The sequence below is a fragment of the Chrysoperla carnea genome, chromosome 4, assembly GCF_905475395.1.
Source record: "Chrysoperla carnea chromosome 4, inChrCarn1.1, whole genome shotgun sequence".
NCBI classification, from domain to species: domain Eukaryota; kingdom Metazoa; phylum Arthropoda; class Insecta; order Neuroptera; family Chrysopidae; genus Chrysoperla; species Chrysoperla carnea.
In genome coordinates this window covers 32,588,074-32,610,121 of record NC_058340.1, presented here as the reverse complement: position 1 = coordinate 32,610,121, position 22,048 = coordinate 32,588,074, and the positions used below count along the sequence as shown (strand labels likewise).

Genomic DNA, 22,048 nt, shown 5'->3' with positions numbered 1-22,048 from the left:
GCCATAAAAAATCTGGGAGAGATAAATTTAAAAAAAAAAAATAGTATAAATATAGTCAAAATCAAAACAAAATGTCCTTGCTCAAAAAAAGGCCATTGTGCAAAAACTCTTTGCCATTAATTTTATTCCCCTATTTTTCTTAAAATTCACTTTTTTTTTGTTCGTAAAATTTAATCTCACGAAAAATTAGAAAAATATTGTGTGTATCAAATCAACATAAAATTAATTCATCAAAAAAATATTTTTAATTTAAATTTTCAATTATAAAAATCAAAAATATTTCTTCAAAACTATTTTTCCATTGCAAAACACGCAAAAATTTGTTAATTTGTCTCAAATGAATATGAAATTAATTTTAAATCTACATAAATAATTAAAATTTTCAGCAACGGAATTAAAACAAACTATATTATGATAGAAATTTTTTTACAAAAAAATTACACTATTTTTCATCTGCCAAGCAAAAAAAACTTATTTAGCAAGTATAATTACATTTAATCTGTCGACCAAAAAAATATTATAAATATTGGTAGCATGAAGCCAGTTTACCACAATATCAATTGTAAAACCGTGGGGGATTCATACTATACGTGTTACAGACAAATCAAAAGAATTCAAAGGTAACCAACCACTCATTATTACTTATACTACAACACTTGACTTCAGTGTTAAGCAGTTAAGCAGTTGCAGAGATAAGACAACTTCACTAGGTTGTTTTGACTGCATTTATTTACAAACTTTCTGATTTCTTTATCGTTTTTCTTAACGAATTTGTGGTAGCACGTGTGTAGTTCTTTTTTTTTTTTGATAAGTGTTTCTGAAAGTGTTTCATTGAAAATTTTTTTAAACAATGTTTCTTCAATTATTTGGATTATTTGTTTGTGCGGTATCATTTGTCACCAGTGCCCCGGCAGTTGATTTTTATGCATCGCGGTATGAACATATCGATATTGATACAGCGTTATCAAATAAACGGTTGATCCAGAATTATGGTGATTGCTTATTGTATAAGAAACCGTGTGCACCCCAAGGAAAGGAATTAAGAGGTAAGTCGTAAATTATCGATTTTAAAACTAAACCCGGCTTTTTCGTGCTATTTTCTGCAAGATATAAACCAAGTTTTGATCACCACTGAAATAGTCGTTTTATTAGCTATTGATATATCGAAATGTCTGTAAAACTGTACCTCGAAATACTTTTTTTGTTATAATTTTTCTATTTCATACGTGCTTTTCCCTACTAGCTGCATGAATTAATGTAAAGATTGCTTTAATTAAATCAGGCTGTAGGATGATTTTTATTAAATTTCAAACCGTAAATTAAAACTTGATAAATCTAAAAATACCTCGAATATTAAGTTTTCTATAAAATATCCCGTTTGCTCTCGAATATCACTTCCTGTCTTCATATTTGATTAAATATATTCATATTTTATTAAATATTATATAAAATATATTATATTTGTCCTTATATGCACTTGCAATTTTTACCAGCGCTTCCACCAAAATTTCATAACAATTTCTCAATATTACTCACCGAAATAAGTAACTTGTTTTAATATTAACTTATGCCCACTTGTATTATTACGTTTAACCTTAAGTTTGTAGCTTTAAGAACCGTGGAAATAAATATGGAAATAAAATTTTCATTCAGATGTATACTCAGTGTCAACAAAAAATTCACGGGTTACATATAATACTATATATAATCCGTGCATTTTTTGTGACAGTGAGATACATCATATTCCATGAACAAAATCATTAATTCATATTAATCGTCTGCCATCACTATAATTTAGAACGAAAAGTATGCCAAAGTGAATGGATTAATTATCAAATGATTATAAACATTGACAGATTGAATTCCAGCATTATCACAAAAACAAAAAAAATAAATGCCCGTATAGTAAAACTTTATATTTTATCATTCGTTGCCTAGGGATCAAAGCGTTCGTTCGAGATTCGAGAGATTAAAGGTCTGACTCCCGGCGTCTTTGTAATTTTTCACTATCTTCATCATTATTTCTTGAAAAGATACAGTTGAGCTTGAGAAAGCGAAAGTACAAGGGATCGAAATCTGTTTGCTTATGGAGGTTTCTTAGTAAACTAGTTTCAATACTTATTCTAGAACATTAGCATGAATATTTTTCCCACAAAACACCGAGGTTTAAGACAAAAAAAATATTAGTTAATTTCGACTATCGCTTGTAGAGGTATAGATAATTAGCGGCCTAAGGTCCATGAGTGAAAAGAAGGGAAAAGGACTTTCTTTCTCTATAGAATTTTAGATTATTAAAATGACGAGACCTGGTAATTACTCTCAATTGTAGAGTTTTCTCTGAAATTAGAATTTATTCTTTTAGTTGTTAATCGATTTTATTATAAGAATTAAAACATAAAATAGATCTCTGGAGAATATAATGTTCTATTTATAATTAATAATTGCATAGATAAAATACTGATCAATAATAATAATAATAGAATTGTATTATAGAAAAGGAAGTGAATTGTGAATTATAAACAAGAAATTAACAACTTGTTAATATTGACAAGAATTAAATAAAATAAAAAAATTATTATAAATAAGAGTAAAATAAAAATACAAAATAGTTGTTCACCTGCAGTCTTTAATAGTGTCTGCAGTAAGTAAAGGTAGTTTGCTCAGTTAATATGTGTACACATACATACATTATTATTATATTTATTTAATAATTTAATATTCTTGTTAAAATCACTTTCTAACTATTCCATACATGCATCATTGACTTAACTGTCCGAATATCGGATATTCAGTTAATTCCTTCCTTCTTGTTAATATTTTGAATAAACATGAATGGGAACTGTACATAGAATAGTTGTATTTAAATTTTTCTGAGAAATATAATATACCCGACGTCTCCAGAGAAATTTTGAAATATTTAAAAAATTTCTTTTGACTTTCTTTGTGTAGAAATTTTAGTGATGATATTCTTAAATATTTCAGTATTTCTTCTTTGATCGTTATGTTAAGATGAGATTAGACCTATTACTCCTTCTCACGCACAGATATTTAATTTAGAAGAAACCAAAAATCGCGCATTTATTGACACTCAAAGTACAATTTCAATTAGTAACACGGCTTCTCATCGCTTCCACGGGTTAAAAAAATAAAATCCGCCAACCACGTAATGAACTCAAGACATTTAAAATTATGTTCAAAATTGTCGAATTTACCATGAAACAAATAATCAAAAAATAACTTTTTTTACTGAACTCTGGAGAATTTTTGTTGATATCGAGAGTCGTAAGACTACAAGATTTCAGGAATCACCTTATCAAATCTGGAGAGAAAAGTAACCCAACAACCACGCCACGTCTTTGTATAAAATATCATTAATTGTGTATAGAAAATGCATTCTTTTGGAAGAAATCCAAAAATTGAATGTCTTTTAGAATTCTATTGATCAAAACAAAAATTGTGTAATATACTAAATTAAAGAATTTATTGAATTTTTTGTAACTCTTAAAAAGTTTTTGGCTTATAAGCTAACTATGGGTCCAGTAGGTTCTGTATTCTATGGGTCCAGTAGGTCCTGGTCTATGTTGAAAGGGATATTTTTTTGAAGGGATGCTGCATTAGAAACTTAAACTAAATTATTGACAGTATGATAAATATTCCTCTCTAAAGAAAATAAACAACAAATACTTAATACAGTTTCCTATATATAAGTATTCGTATGTGTTCTTTCACAATGAAAGTATAGAAGAAAGTATATTTAAAACTAAATATTGTTAATTTTTCAACGGGTATAAATAATTACCCACATATGAGAATGTACAGGCCTACGGATTGGAATGTTTAATAGATATGTTGTAGGTATACTAAATATAAATGTATATAATACCTATATATATTTAAATATTATTAAAAACATCGATTGAAATCAACATAAGCGATTGAACAATATTTCACTTTTTATTTACCCTTTAATTTACAGTAAGAAATCACTTCCTGATTTAAAAAGAATATTGTGAAATCTATCACGTATACTGAAATATTTAAGTTTTTTTTACAAGCTGATTACAAATTCACTCTTTACTCAATTTTAATTAGTTATAAGAGAACATAAAACTCGCAAACTGTAATATAGATTCATTGCTAAAGTTATTCAAACTGAAATGAAACAACTTTTTAATTTAATTTGAAAACAGAGTCTTACTAGATTTTGCTAAATAATAATTGAATTGAAAAATGGATAGAAAGTCAATAAAGTAAGCCCATTCTTGGGTAAAGTAGCTTAATTTTAGCTTCTTCGTCGGAAAGTACTTCTTATACGAGACGCTTTAGCTTTAGAAAATTGGAGTGAAATGAAGAAGACTTGTTTATTAGGAATTTTTAGATCAGAAAACCGTCACTGATATTTCCGCACTGACGCTCTTGCATTTCCGTCACAATATCCGTAAATAAAGTGAATATCGGCTTATAATGGTATAGTTATTAAATTAGTCTTGAAATTAAACCAAAACAATTAAGCACAAACATAAACAATCAAATGTCACCATAAGAACAATATTGCAAAACAATTACTGGACCTACGAAATTTACTTACTATAAAGTATGTATATGATTAACTTAGACCGCGAATGGAAAAACACATAATTTTCCTATTAAATGTTTGAATGCCAAATATTACGTTGAATAGTCCACCGAAAAGTACTGGTGTATGATTTGGCGTTTCTTGAGCCTACATTTTTTAATTAGATATATACTATTTTATGAATGTACAAAATTCCTTATCGACGCTCCCACCAAAATTTAACTAATGCTATTAATTGTGTTGTTCTAATTTTTGATATCTCTAAGATACCAATCCGAAAATTTAAACCTATAAAAACAAATTTGAAAGATTAATTTTTTGAGTTCATAAAAATTAATTTATGTAATTAGATTAGTTGAGATTTTGTTTTCGTTTAGATTTTTTTTTTGATAATTATAACCAATTAATTTAAATATATATAAATTATAAAAATCAAAATTATAATATCGTGTCAATTTATCAAAATAATTACACGATTGGGGCAAAAAAAATATTTTTTTTAATCTAAACAAATCTATCAATAACATTAAAGGTATTAATTTCAAAAATTAATGATCATTATATTATAATATTTGTTGTAAATTAAAAATCAGGTTCAAATCTTCACTAATAACTTATAAATAGCACCTTGAAAATTGACAAGCGATACAAAATTAAACGTATATTTAAATTTTTAAAGATTTAAAAATTTATAGCAAAACAAAAACAAACTAAATAAACGGATAGTAATTATGTTTTAGTGTAGTAGGCCAATCAATTAAACCAAATTATTTAATAAAATCGTAATACATTTGAAAAACGCACAATTTGGAAAAAAAAAGTATATATAAACAATTGGCTGATTTAAATTTTGAATTACCCTGTGCAAAAAGTGTTGAATGCCAGTGCTTGCATTATTTTTAATAAATTAGAAGTTTAAAATTCCTTCGCCATTTGTTTTGGTTTTTACAAATATTTTCTTTTTTTTTTTTTTTTTTGCGAAAATCATTCACAAGACCACTAGTTGAAGCTACCTGAAAATTTTCAATTGCTCATTATTTATAGTTTTGGAGAAATTGTACACCAAAGTTTTGTCCTAATCTGCGTCCTTATAGGTAAACAGTGCTGTTTACGAAAGAATGTTTCAAACAAAAGTTGTGTATTTTCTATAAGGAACATTTTTAAATTCATGTTATATCTTTAACGGCTTATAAGATGGGTCCTACGGATCCAAGACCCAATTGACATGTTGCTTATTTACGATTCGATCTCACTTTTTACGTCCTAAGCATGATATAAACCTCGATATCCATTTTTGTTTTTGAGTTATCGTGTTGACAGACGGACTACCGGAAATGGACTAATTAGGTGGTTTATGTATACTTATACCAAAATTTTGTTCGTAGCATCAATATTTTTAAACGTTACGAGCTCTGGACTAAACTTAGTATACCTTGATATATATTACATATATATACAGAATATAATATGAAGTCAGAATTGTTGCTGAAATTATCTAATTTTAACATTTTTTATTCAAAGATCTTTTTATTTGAATACCATTCTTAACTACTATTTTCCAAGCCTGATAAGAGTTGAGCCCGGCTTTTCACATTTCTATAAATTTCCAACTGTTCTGAACTGATTGTCAAATCCTACGCTTCGTTCTAGATCCATGATGATTTTGATTAATTAATGAGCCAATATCGGGATACTATCGTTTAACTTGTCCTTTATAAGGGCACTTTGGAACAGTTCTAAAGTAGCATTCTTGAATTTTCATTTTAGTTCAAACGAGTCAAAACAGTAATGTTTTAGCTTGTTGAAGGTAAAACTAACTTTTTAACAATAATTATTATTTGTAAATTTATTTAAGTTAAGTTTCCAACGTCGTCGTCCATCTATAAAAAAAATCAAATAGAAATTATTGATTCTAGTTCTTCATGTTATAAATCACTAATTAAAATTCATGACCATACGATAATCGTTTACAATGAGGAAACTAGTAAATAAAAAATAAAATAATAAAAAATATTCATACTTGTATTGTCTTTCTTTAATAGCAACAAAGAAAATTATAAGGAAAAAAAAAGGTCAATCGTCATTCTTTATTTACAATCAATGAGAATTATTTACTTAACGAGAATGAACACACGTTAAAACAATAACGGTATTCGGGTTTCATTCTTCATAAGAAAAATGTTTAATGGCCAATCACCCATAAAGATTGAATTTCAGTATTTTTTTAGATACTAATTACTTCAAAATAAGAAATTTTATCAAAAATTGAACATAAGAATCATGAAAGTTTAATATTTTGTCTGAAATCGATCCGAGAAAACTTTTTGGACGATATCTCGGAAACTACGTGTCCAGTTTTCCAGGGATCGATATTTTTGTATTTTTTTAGTCAAAATTACCACATATATTATACATATACAAAATTGAAGATGAAATTTTTTTCTAGATTTTTATCAATTTTCTTAAGACGTATACTCTGCGTCACAAAATGTGCCCTGTGCACATTTTATGATGCAGAGATACCTTTAAAAAATCGAAAAAAAATTTGATTTTGAATTATATTCAATTCGGGACTTCCGGTAATATAGATCCAAAATTAAATTAAAAACTTAATTTACTTGACGATTGGGTGAGTAGTTTCTAAAAAATGACCGCAAATTCAATATTAAAGTGAGATTTTCGACGAAATCTCAAAAACCAATTATCTATTCGTCAAATAAGGTTGATTTTATAATTTTTTGGGTCAAAATTACATTACATGAAGAGCTTCATATTCGTATTACTTACCCATTTCAAAAAAAAGCTCAAATAACCTTACTTGTGAACTGATTATTGACCTAAAAATTTCTAAAATTGGGTTAATTTGAAAATAAGATTAGTAGTTTCCAAAATCTGAGCCGAAACAGCGGTGAAAATATTGAAAAATTGCAAGTTATTTAGTCATGTTAAAACTGAAATTTCCACATAAAAAAGATTATTGACCATCAAGCAATGAATATTCAACAAAATTGTTTATACAATATAATTATAAATAAATACACAACATTTAATTAAATTTCATATTGCATTTTCCGATTTCATAAAATAATAAATATTTTTAGATGTCATAGATTATAGATAATTAAAATTAATATTATTTATTATTATTTTTATTTTTAATGTGGGTGATTTTTGTTTATATAGTAAACTAAACAATTTATTTTTACATAAATCACACAATTAATTTTGTAAGAATATAATTGTGTATTTTTTATATGAATATTTGTACAATTATATTTATTTGCAATTTGCATACAAGATTTTTATCAAATATGTAAGGTTAATAGAGGTATTTAAACTTTATTTGATAAAAATAAATTGATAAGTAAAATTATTAAAAGGAAATTAATTAATAAAAATTAATTATTAAATTATGCATAATATAAGAATTTGATTAATAAACCTTCGAATATCTGGGTTGTCAATTCAATGTTTAAAAGCACTATTGTTCGTGGAAAAATGTTTCTAAATTGCTTGAGATTCGATCTTATCTAAAACAAGATTCGTGAGATACATTTCACCACGATATACCTCACCAAGAACAATTTACTCTCTCATTTAAGAAAGAGTTAATATTAAAAGAATTTTAAACAGCATATATATTTCAGAATGGGGGACAAATTGGATAAATTTACCTAATGTCTCATTTGAATCAGTGATTGTTAAATCGCTACCGAAAAGAACGTTTTAAATAGCTTTCACTAAATCAAAATCATTGAAGTTTTAAGTATTTATCTTAAATGGTATTCTTTATTATTTTATGGCAAAAATTTATTGTCGTTAAAATCACTAATGACATTAATCAATCATAATGACAGTCATAAGGAGTCTATAAAAGAACAATGATCTATGGAATTACTAGAATATTAAAATAGAGTCCTAGTTTTTTAACAGTATTGTTGTTAAGTACTATGATTTCTTAATATCCATCTATGAATTCAACGTCTGGTGAAATATCCTGTTATGAAAAGGCAAAATGATTCTTCAAATATCAGTACTAGGAGATCTTATTCTGACACTCTGTTTCCGATAAAAATATATTTTGATAAGCATCCACTTAGATTTCCCATAAATTTGCGCTTATTCGAATAAATAAATACATTCTGTAAAAGATGGACGATGAAAAATTAATATGATATCATAATCTAACTAAGCATTTAAGTAATTTTTATACCATGTATATGAAATATACCAAAGTATACTAAGTTTAGTCCCAAGTTTGAAACGTTTAAAAATATTGGTGCTATGTACAAAATTTTGTTATGGGTGTTCATAAAATCACCTACTCAGTCAATTTCCGGTTGTCAGTCTCTCGCCTGTCGTCTGTCGTCTGTCTGTCGTCTGTCTGTCGTCTATCCGTCTGAGGACGTAAAAAGTGAGGTCGAGTTTGTAAATGAGCAACATAGATCAATTGGGTCTTGACTCCGTAGGACCCATCTTATAAACCGTTAGATATAGAACAATAGTTTGAGATGGACTTAAATCATTAAATAGGATTCCGTTTTTGTTATTTAAAAATTGGCTTCCAAAAAGCAGTCTTAATTGTACAGACTCTTCGATAGGTCGAAGCTACAAACTATGAGAATGCAGATAACTTTAAAGAAAATTCCTTTTTAGTAATGTCATCAAAATATTGCAGGATAATCTTTGAGTAATATAGTAATTAGATAATCACGTATTTAGTAATATTACAAGATATTAATTAATGTATTCAATTAACTGGTTTTCTAACTTAACAGGATATCAAGTAATTGTCCTCATTGTCCTTTAAAATGTTCTACTTTTTACAGTTAAGTGGGAGTTACTTATTACGTTGATTTCTTGTTTATGATTAAATATTAACGCTATAACTTAAGTACATAAATTTTATTTCTAGGATTGTAAGTAACTTTCATATATACAATTAGTAATTTATTACCATGTTTTTATCGATTAATTCTAAATTCAAAATACATTTACTTACCTATAGTGGTTAATTATTATTACCGATCGTTGTGAAGTGTTGAAATTATATTTACAACTTTTATTAAAAAAAAAAAAAATTATGATTGATTTATTAATTTATTGACTATAATTTCATGTTGCATAGGTTAATTGATTTGGAAAAAAATGTATCTATAAAATTATTGATTTATCATCCTGAGACCTAGACATTATTTTAACATGTATTACCGAAAATTATAGGAAATTTTCTTTGTTAATGTATGTTGCTCGCCAAAAATGTCCAAAACATGAATTTTCACATGTTTATTTAAATAAAAAGAGTGAGATGTGTCGTGAAACATCCGGTAGAAACTATATTCCTTTCGTACCTTGGTACATTATAAATGTAGCGCTTACTTTTTTATTTACAAGATATTTTTCTGAAAATTTAAGGTATTCATTTTTGAAGTCAAATACTTCTTTGATTATTTAAAGAATTTAATTTTATATCTACTTTTAGTTTTTACTGTATACATTAATTGTAATATTAGCTTAAAAAAGGTCTACTTCTGATTTAGTAGTCAACCCAATGTGCGTACATTACGTTTGGATTAGGATATTTATTATGACATAACATAAAAATTTCATTGTATTTACTTTAAATTATCTCTGTTATCTTTAACTTCTAATAGCTTTCACAACTCATTTTTTTGAAATGATAAAACATAAAATTTTGTCAAAAAAATACAAATGGACAATTATAATAATATTTTTGCATTTTCTCAAAATTCATTGCAAGCTGAATCGACTGCAGAAGTTAACCTAGATGAGGTAACCTAAAGGTAACCTAGATGAAAATGGTCGGTTTTTTTTGCACTTTTTTTTATTTTACTTCCCAACCAGCAAACAAATCAGAACCACAAATTGCGTTAAGGAACATAGTTCCAAAAACCCTTTACCAAGCATAAAATTTTACATAATAATGCTTCAGGCGCAATGATATTTAATTTTTTTCAAATGCCCACAAGTACGATTTCATGATGAAACAAATGAAAGACCTTTTCTCATATAAAGTATTGATAATCTTTGATTTTTCATTTTCTTAATTTTTATATACCTCTAAAACAAGCTAGTTAAATAATGGTGGGCTAACAAAAAAGTGTATTCTCAATATTGATTTTTCATCTTAGATGAACCCAAGGTTTATTCACTCAAAAATTTTCGAAATTTTTGTCGAAAAATTTTTAATATGAATATTAGATTTTATTATTAATTTCATAAAGCCTTTTAATAATATTTGTATAGCCTCGTCTGTTGCTTTGGTATTGATATTCCAAAGGACAATGATCTATAGAGGCCTTTTAAGTACTTGAGTTGTTGTTTACTGACTCTTTAGTACATAGAGGCCAACCAGTTTAATTACATGTATTATCTCCTACAGAGTATTCAAACAAATTCCTTGTTTTCATTATAAACAATAAAATTGGCGATTAATTTACAAACAAAAAAGTTTCTAATCCAATAAAAACTTTACAAAATCATCTATCGATATCTTTCGCTTTTCTTTCCCTATATAAATAGGTCATACAATTATGGATTCCAAATTTCACTTACTTTATTAAGTGAAGGCAAATAAGAGCTTACTAAAACAAATTTGGAACAAATTTTGAATAAAATTCGCCATCCAAAAGCAAATGACTTTGATCTCATACGTCAAGTACAGTTCGTTCAAGCTTTTATGGAGAACTTAAAGCCAAAAAAGAAAAAATATGAAATTCTCAAAGACTTTAAGCCGTGCATAATAGTAAATTATTGAAATTTCCTAATTAATGGAGCCTTCTTTCAGTCAAATCTTTATATCTGTAGAAAGTTTATAAATAAATCAAAAATTTGTTAATTTTTTATGAGAAAAAAATAGGGTAGTTTGAAAATTGTTAAAAAAAACAAGTGAAAACAAACAATTGACTGAGTTAATTGGTGAAATACTATGTATAGACAGTGTTGATTACACTGTCACATAAAACATACATACATGTCACACAAATATAATTGATATTCCCATATAATACATACTATACATTTTGCGTATAATTTGCGCTCTCACGGGTAAACAGGGATGTTTACGGCAAAACGTTTGAAAAAAAAGTTGTTTATTATTTTATTTTTAGGAATATGTTTTGCATTTAAACTTTTGTTCTATCTTTAACGGTTTACAAGATCCCAAGACCCAATTGACCTATATTGCTCATTTACGAACTCAGCCTCACTTTGTACGTCCTCAGCATGCTATAAAAATTTTAACTTGATATCTCTTTTCGTTTTAAAGTAATCGTGACGACAGACGACAGACGACAGACAGACAGGCAACCGGAAATGGACTAATTAGGTGATTTTATGAACACCTATACCAAAATTTTGTTCATAGTATCAATATTTTTAAGCGTTACAAGTTTGGGACCAAACTTAATATACCTACTATGTATATTTTATATACATGGATGGTATATAATAAGATAAATATTGTTTTAAAAACTTGATGCATAAAATTATTCTCATAAAAATATTCAACAGTTTGGAAAAGAAGATGGTATATTTGAAGAAGCAGAAGAATTTATTTTTATTAATTCTTTTTCTGTTTTCTACTGCACCGATAACTAACTTACCTTGAAATATTATCATGTTATTTTTATTCACTTTTTTTTCAAACGAAAGTGAAATTTTAAATTAATATTATAAAAATACATATTTTATTTAATAATACTTAAAAATAATAATGTAATAAAAATTCTCTTTTATGATAAATTTTGTCTTTACTATTTAATATTTTGTTTTAAATTTTAAGAAAAAAAGAGAAATTTTTTAAATTATTGTTAATTTTTTCCTACAATTTAATAACAATTATGTTTTAAAATTAATACATCAATTTTTATTACAACAAAAATTTATAAAACCGCAATATTTTTATTCATTGCTTTTTCTTTCGATTAATCTTGACATTCATAAGAATTTTTTTATTAATCTTTTAAGGTCAAATTTTAATTCATGTTATTTTCAAATTTTAAGAGAAAATAATTCAGTAACATCTCACCAATAAATTAGCTAAACAAACTAAGTAGTTTTACTTGTTCCTTAATTTATATCTTCAATTTACTTATACCTAAAAATCGAAAAGTTATTATGCCAAGAAAAAATAATCTACGCCTAAAACTTGCTACAGCCAAGTAGAATATAAAAGTTAGTAATCTAACGGTTAAAAATTTTTGGCATCATGTTGTTCTAGCTTCCGTAGGGAAAGTCCTATTTCATTGTAGTTTTTTAAGCGTGTTTATGCGGAAAGCGTTCGTTTAGCATAGTGAGACGAAAGTTAACACATCCCGTAGGGAAAAAAACAGTATACATACCACGGGAGCAAGTAAATAAGCGTCAGATTTCGTGCTTGTCACTCTCGACTAATCCTCTGAGACATTTGTCACTTTTGCTCTATAGAGGTGTGTAATATACAAAATATTTCATCAACAGGGATCTGGGTCTACACTTGATTATTTTTACACGTAGCTTGGCAATGTTTCAGTTAAAAATTATCACAGAAATGACTTATTCTCGATCTTCGATACATTTTTGTTACCTAAAAAAAAATATTTAAACATGTAATTAATAATACTACAACTTTTTAAATATACATTTCCAAATGTTTGCATATTGTTTTTTGCGTGTAAATTTTGAAAGATACTTTTTTTTCAATTATATTATAATCAACGAAATTGAAGAAGTATGAATTTAACCATATTGCAAATGATTCTGAAAATGAAAATGTACCATTTTAGGCTGACTGCATGATTCCAGTAGGAAAATTAACAACGAAAAAGAAATATCAGTTTTTGACATCGATCATTCTTGAAACCTAAACTTGAACTCAGTGGAGTTCTGAAATTGTACAACCTTTTTATATTATATGTTACTCAGGCGACAAACTTAAATCCCATTGCGTATTTTCGAATTCTATTATAAAATCCGATATAAACGATACCTGAATTTTGTATGTAAGTCAATTAGAACAATATGGAAATTTTGATGGCAAAATTAAAAGACAATAGCAGAAAAGTGAGCAATAAATACGTTGAGAAAAGGGTTGAAAGGCACATAATTTTATAAATATTATCAAAGATAATAAATGAAGTGCAATTGCAGACTGTCACCAAATTAACAACGAGTAACATACACAAAAAAAGTAATTACGATTAGCTAATTGATACTGATGATGACTACTTGGTAGTCGAAATATTTATTTATAAAATACAAAAATTGATCTTGCAAATTGTGACAAAAGTCGAAATTTATCGTAGAATTTTAACATAAAGCGACCCCACATACCATAATCGTGTAATTAATTTTTGTTTTTAACAAATTTTGTCCAAAAAAAATCATATTCTCTAATTTTATTCAAATTATTTTATATAACTTTCATATCTCATATTTAAAACTCGTTATGTCAAATAAAATTAAAAGTGAATAAAAAAAAAACAAATATCAAGATTAATTATTGAAATGCAATTTAAAATATTTCCTACTGATTCTTTTATCTAAATCTGATGTTGTTTTAATTAATTAACTTATGTAATTATAAAAATTTACAGGTATGGTATTTTTTTTAATTTTATATATTTATCTGTACACGGCATGTTGTCATTGTGATGTTACGAACAATATAAAATACATGTTTATATAGTTAATTACTTGTATGTTTTGCTTTGTTTTTAAACAGGGTGTCCCTTTCCTTTTTTTTATTGAAAATTAGCAATATTTACTGAAAAATTATTTTGTGATTAAAATTTTATTTTATTTTTAACTTCCCAGAGGAAGTTGATGTAATGGGGCCGATTTTGAAAATCTCTAGTTTTACATATTTACATACAAACCTTTCAATGAGATGTGTGCATACGTATGTGCGTATGTTCGGATGCTTTCGCCTCGATTATCTCGCGAATCGGAAAAGTGAATAAAACACATCATATATCTATGGAGATAATGATCGTTACAGCATGAGCTGCAATACATGTTCGAAGAATAATCTATGAAGGATGACAAGAATAACTTTTGTTTAATGTTTTTGCCCCTCTGGGAAGTTAGTCGTGTGGACTACTATTTTTGTTTATCTAAAAAAATCACTTAAATATGGTGGAAGCGTCAATAAATGCAAAGTACATGGACAAAAATAATATCCTTTGTAATTTAATTGCTTTTCCACCAACATAAAAAGATAACCTCTGACATGTTTTCTTCATGTGTTCATAAAATCGTTGCCAGCCAGTAAAAACCGTTGAAAAATTAGAAAAATTAAAAAATGCTAACATTGTTATGAATTTTATTCGAACTCTAGATATTTTTGGCATTTTTCTAATGTTTCTTAGACATTTGCCTTAATTTTAGCAACAAATTTTTTCAGAACGGTGTGTAACGATATGGAGAATTAGAACTTCGAACGAATAACCATGGATAAGTTAACTGTATCATAGAATTTCCTGTAGTTTTATATTTTCCGATGATCAAAATTCAAGCTTTAATTTTTCCGAATTACCTACAAAGCCCACTGTTTTGCTTTAATTTAACCAAAGATAGTAACTAACTTAATAACTGCCAATCTAAGTTTTCGCGGTTCTAAATTTCTTCATTGATCGATCAATTTGCTTTTTGTTACAAATAAGCTACAAATTGTGACGCAAATGGTGAATTTAAGCGAAAAACATGTTCAATTTCAAATGTCTGCCCAATAATTTTTATCTTTCATGCTTAAGGTTTTACTATGAAAATTAACAAAAGTTTTATCTTGTGTAATTTTAAATCCCTTTTTGAATGACACACTATCTTTGTGAATAATTAATTATTTTTTACATTGAACAAAAATTCCGTAAATTAAAAAACAATTTGTGTTTACAGATAAATCTAAGTATATATGGGGCTGCCAATTTAATTATTCAGATTAACAATTTTCATGTTTTCATAAAATCAACACCATAGATTTATTAATGCATTGATTCACGCCTTCAAGTAATAATTAGTAATAATCTAATAACATATAATTAATGCATATAAACAATATTTTATTTGCCAAACCTTTTTTTTATATCAGGGATTAAATTAATCGTGACAAACCTTCAAACTATAAATTCTGATGTTTTATAAATTATTGGATTTAAGGATGTACGAGCATTACAACAATGTTTGATTTGAAGACTAAAAATTTTGTTATAGTTAGACTTTTACTCAAAGAATATGTCGATAAAATTTCAGCTTAGGTATCCATAACAACAAAAGTTTATATTTTGTTCAGAACCAAAGTAACCAAAGTGAATTGTAATTCGGAATATTTACGAGTTATTTTACCTTGACTAATTGATCTTGAAAATTAACTTCACCTTCGAAGGATTTAGTCATTAAACTATTTTTATAACGAATGATTCGGCACTGTGATTCAGATTTATTCTAGACTATTCTAAGATAAATTTCAATGATCAAGGTTCTTACACAAAAATGATTCAGAATCTAAATCGCACGATTAGAAGAAAAGGTGATTTAATTATTGCTATGATCACATAAGTTACGGTACGGTTATGTGCGTTTGAAATTAATTATCAAACTCTTGTAACCAAAGTTAATTTGGGAGTAAAAACCACAAAAATTTACTTTTTTTTTCTGCAATGATTGCCAAGGTTATTTCTTTTGTAGTATTTTTATCTAACCTTTTTTTATAATAATAGTAATATTTAGGAATTAAAATTATGTTTATGTTTTTTATTTTTATCCAAAATTAATGTTTTAGAAACAAATTTCAAAAATAAATTAATGTAAAATATTATTTTTAATTGTATAAAATTGCAATAAGAACGTAATTAAATTAAATTTAAATTCTAAACATGTTCAAAGAAACATCTTCGTTTAAATTTATGGATTTGAATATAATTCTAAAAATAAAAATAAATCAAATGATTAAAATCTAAATATGTGGAAAATTTCTGATATTTCTAATATCATTAAAATTCTGTCTATATATTTTTTCATGTAAATGTGGTATCGAGAAGAGTAAGAAAATAAAAAAATTGAATAGTTCTGGTAAGGGGTGCCCGAAATTGGAGATAAAAAAAATCTCGATTTTTCACAATTTTTTTTAAAGGGTACCCTTTGAAAAGCAAAAAGCAAAAGCCAAATTCCAAAGCAAAAGAAATTTTTTGTTTTGGAATTTGATGAAACTCAGTGTATGGGGTAATTTTGATCCAAAAAGTATAAAAATCAGGCAAATTTAATAATTGGACCTATAGAAAGTTACAATATCAACGAGTATCATAGACAGAACTTCATTTTCGAAAAAGTTAGAGTTCTCCACAACAAAATTAAAATCTATTAAATTGTCAACAAAAGGGAGGATAAGTGAGGGCTATAACGTGATAGTCATTGTTTTTAAAGGAGAAATTGCGTAGCAAATCGGGCAGGTATCTGCTAGTCGAGAATAAATGTTATTGTCAAGATAAATCTTTGATATATGAACCATATTCCAAAGTTACCTTTTTAAAAAATTCAGATCAAAAACCTCTTGTATTATTTAAAAGTGTGGGTGGTTTTTGTTTAAATAAATAATAGATTTTATTAATAATTTTAAATTTTTTGTAAACAAAATAATAAATAATGCCAAGTCAGTAGTAACATAGTAACACGTATTTTCTTTTATTATAGACAAGAAATAAGACACCGATTATAACAGTTTGTGATTTGTGATTTGTTAGTCATTTAAATGTTATTTTTAATGCTATAAATATTGTAAGATAGAAAATGATTTAATTCGAAGGTTAAAAAACATTTTCTTGATTTTCTTTTATGGTAAAAATTGTTTTATATAATAATTAAATTGTTGGTTGGTTTTTTCCTATTTTCTCGGTATTATTTTAATTTAATAGAAACAACTTAAAATTTTTCGTTTTTTTGCAATTTTTTTAAGGGGTGTACCCCTTTAAAAAAATCGAGAAAATCGGCAAAAAAATTTTTGTTTTGGAATTTGATGAAACTCAGTGGATGGGGTAATTTTGATCCAAAAAGTATAAAAATCAGGTTAATTTAATGATTGGATGCAGATTTTCTGAGATATCGCAATATTTGGATTGATTTTAGTCCGTATCTAAAAAACTATTCGAAGAGTCAACAAATGAATCCGATTTTTGTACTTTTTGGGTCAAAATACCTTTTACACTGTGTTTAAAGCTGATTTTTATACTTTTTATATCAAAATTACCCCATCTACTGAGTTTCATCAAATTCCAAAACAAAATTTTTTTTGGCCGATTTTCTCGATTTTTCCAAAGGGGTACCGTTTAAAAATATTGCAAAAAATCGAAAAATTTTTTTATCTCCAATTTCAATAAAACTCAGTCTATAAGGTAATTTTGACCCAAAAAGTACAAAAATCGGCAAAAAAAAGTACAAAAATTAATTATTGTCGTTTAGCTAAACCTACATAACAGTGTACCTGAAGGTACACTGTTTGCTCGAACATACTTTTAGTCAGCGGAAAGCTTTAGTAAACAAAAAATTTTTTAAATAAATATGAATTATTTGAAAATATATGTTTGAAGGATAGGTACTCAGAATTCAATGATTTAAGAAAAAACCTATGAAACACGTGAACTTTATTCCTATTGAACTTCATGTAATAAAAATGCCTTAAGCTTATTTAGAGAATCAGGCACACTGTTTATTCGAACATACTTTTAGTCCGCGGAAAGCTTTCAAGTAAACAATAAATTTTTAAGCAAATATGAATTATTTTTAAAAACCTGTTCGAAGGATAGGTACCTACTCAGAATTCAAAAATGTACGAAAAAAATCCATGAAACACGTGAACTTTAATCTTATTAAAACTGATGCCATAAAAATGCCTTAAGCTTATTTAGAGAATCTGGTAAAATATCGATGAAAATCAGAAGATCATTGTTTGATTTTATGAAGAAAGAATGTTCAATTTTTTTTTAATAATAGATTCATGAAATTTAAATTTGGCTCAAATATTTTTCTTCCGTAACTTTAATGACTGGACATTTTAACTAAACCATTATTTTAGTAATTAATACCTTTTTAATTACTAAAAATTTATTAATAAAATGACAAATTCAGTGAGGGCATTTAAAAATTTCTAAAACGGAAATTCAAATTTTTATACGTACGTGACATCAAAGTACGGGCTTGTCCAATTTGTTGACATACTGTATGATATTAATTACTTACATTTTATATGGTATTTCATTAAATTATACTCTTCTACGGCTTTTTATTAGAAAACTTAATGATAACGAGTGTAAATTCTTTTTTTTAAATTCATTTTTTTTAAGTGTAAATTATACATTGAACTGTCACCAATTGACAGATCACGTACTTATACGTCATCAACAGAGAGTGCCAAAAAACTGCGTTTAAATATCTAAAAATTATAATGTATATTTTAAGTATTTTTTACACTTAAATGCAGCATTTTATTCAATATTTATATTTTTTACTTTGTTATAACGGTGTAAACAATGCATTAAAAAAAACAAAAAAAAAAAAAAAAAATGAATATTCCCTATTCTTTTATTTTTTTAAAGTTTTTGACATTAATAAACATTAAAATTATGCCAATATTAGTCTAGAAAAAATTACAAAACTAATTGATCACATATTATAAAAAGAAATTAATTTTTGTTATATCAACAAGATTATGATGTAATTTTTACAATTAATTATTATTTATTACATTAAAACATGACACATTATGTGCAGTAAAGTAAACTTACTACATTTTGAATCAATGTCATATCCTTTGAGGAAATGACATTTTATTAAGAAATTCAATCTTAAGTTAATTAATTTAAAATTAATTCAACATACAAACTTTGAATAAATGAATAAAAATAATGCATTGTTAATTTTTTTTTAATATTCAAAATGAATTCTTAATGAAAAATTGTCTAAGACGTACAAATTTAATTCATTATTTTTACAGCGCGGCCTCGTAAAACAATATTCGAATCCAAAAAAAAACTTCAGAGACTGCTCAAAGTTAAAGAAAAGTATACAAAATTAATAAAGTTTTTTTTGTAGTCTTTAGGCACGACAAAAAACATGTAATAAAACAAGTGAAAACAAACAATTGACTGAGTTTATTGTTGAAATGCCATGTGTAGAGTTGATTACTGTGTGTTGATTACTCTGTCATATTACACATACATACATGTCACACATATATAATTGATATTCCCATATAATACATACTTTACAATTCGGGAATAATTTGCGTTCTCACGGGAAAACAGTAATGTTTATGAAAAAATGTTTCAAACAAGAGTTGTTTATTTTTTTATAAGGAACATTTTTTACTCTTAAATTTATGTTCTATCTCTATCGGTTTACAAGATGGGTCCTACGGACCAAAGACCCAATTGACCTATTTTGCTCATTTGCGAACTCGATCTCACTTTTTGCGTCCTTAGTACGCTGTAAAAATTTCAGCTTAATTCTCTTTTTGTTTTTGCTTAATCGTGATGGCAGACGGATAGATAGACGACAGACAGACAGACAGGCAGACAACCGGAAATGGACTAATTAGGTGATTTTATGAACACCTATACCAAAATTTTGTTCATAGTATCAATATTTTTAAGCGTTACAAACTTGGGACTAAACTTAGTATATCTTGGTATATTTCATATACATGGTATAATAATCATTTATTATATGACTGATGAATTTGAAATTAATAAAAAAAAATGTATAATTAAAAATTCAATTAATATTTAAAACAGTTTTTTTTTATTATTATTAAATGAATAATTTAAATATAGTATTTTTATTTTTTTACGGGAATTAGAGCAATTTTAAAATAAATTGCTTGCTATTGATATAATTTAAATCTTTGATTAAAAAAGAAAAAAATATTATTACGGCCTTCAAAAATTATCATTAAAATGTCTATTTATCTGTTTTGCATTTATATCGGAATAAGATTTATGACTTTTTTAATATATAACATTCTCTTGTTTATAATAAAAAAAGGGTTTGTTTCTAGAATTTTTCTAAGCCATATTAGGATTGCCTTGTGGATATTATTTCAATAACAAGTTATCATCATTTCTTTCATATTAAGGGAGTGTAAGTATCCTATATCGTACCTACTCCAAAGAATTTGTATTATATTAAAAAAAATTTTTTTTCTCAGATAATTTCTTGTGTTGATTTGTCTATATGTTCTCAAATAATTTTATTTTATTTATAACAAAAGTACCAATTTAGCAACCGATTTCATAAATGGTACTCACCAATTAATAACTTTAATAGCTCATTTACCTAATAAAAATTGCATAAAAATTAATAAAAACTCTATAAACATAATTTATATGTATATTATATGAAAGTTTAAAGTACGTTTTCAGTAACTCTGCATTAGTACCATTTAGGAGACATAATACAATTTTAATAAGAAGAATCAACATTTACAATTAATAAAAATATAGTATGCAATTGTTATTATCAAATAGTAAAAGGAAGTTAATTTTACAAAAAAAGTACAAAAAAAGTATCAACGATTAGAAAAAAATCAGTATAGTATTCTTAACTACGACATTATCATTTTAAACCAATAATCTCACAAATGCAAATTTCGAAAATTGGCAGTTTTCCATCACAATCATTTTTATTTTAAGCATCTACGTTATATAAAAATTTGATTGGATCCTCTAAAAAATTTGTCATATTTTGTTGCAATTATCAACTTATAATTTTGTGGTTTACATAACTAATAAAAATATAGTTATTATTTTAATAAATTATCGTATTAAAATATTACCTACATCTGCGTAATACCTTTAATGTAAACGGTCTGATAAATTTATTTTTAGCTACTGAAATAATTTGGCAATTTTAAGTAATTACTTTCTATATAAGTATATTTATTTACTTAAAATTTAAAGTATACTTAAAAATGAAATTAATCAAATATCATGAATTATTTTATAACAGATAGTACAATATTTTGACTTTTGAATAAATAATATAAGATTGTAAAAAGTTCACGTAAAAGCTCAAAGCTCAAGGCTTTAATTAGTATAGGTCGATTTAAAACTTAGTAAGTGCTTACTAAGAATCCTTTATGAAAGAATTGAGCCAAAAAGGCTTTATTTTGGAAATCTCTCAATTTCTTAGCGTAGGAGCTGCGTTAGCTAAGCGAATTCCCTCAGAGATTGGAAATATAACACATTTTTCTTAAAACCGTCTGCCTATTGTATTTTTAACTTTTCAAGAAGTTTTATTCCGAAAACTAAGCGTCTAGATAAAAAATAACTTACTTTTTTGTACTTTTTTGCTTAAAACTGATCAAAAAATACAAAAATTTATGTTGAATTAATTCAAAATAAAAGACATTATTAACGATGTTATTTTAAAATATCATAATTTTTACCTTTGTAAGTACCTAATTTAACCTCATGTTTCAATTAT

General features: G+C 26.1%; 1 protein-coding gene across 1 annotated transcript in view; it reads left to right on the top strand.

Annotated features, from left to right (window-relative positions):
- Window positions 1-563: 563 nt before the first annotated feature.
- The window catches only part of LOC123297299, a 28,464-nt gene continuing 6,979 nt past the window's right edge, over window positions 564-22,048 (top strand). The window contains exon 1 of the mRNA XM_044878908.1: window positions 564-1,046. Within this exon, the coding sequence (XP_044734843.1) occupies window positions 851-1,046 (196 nt within the window). The 5' untranslated portion in view covers window positions 564-850. The remainder of the gene's footprint in view (window positions 1,047-22,048) is intronic.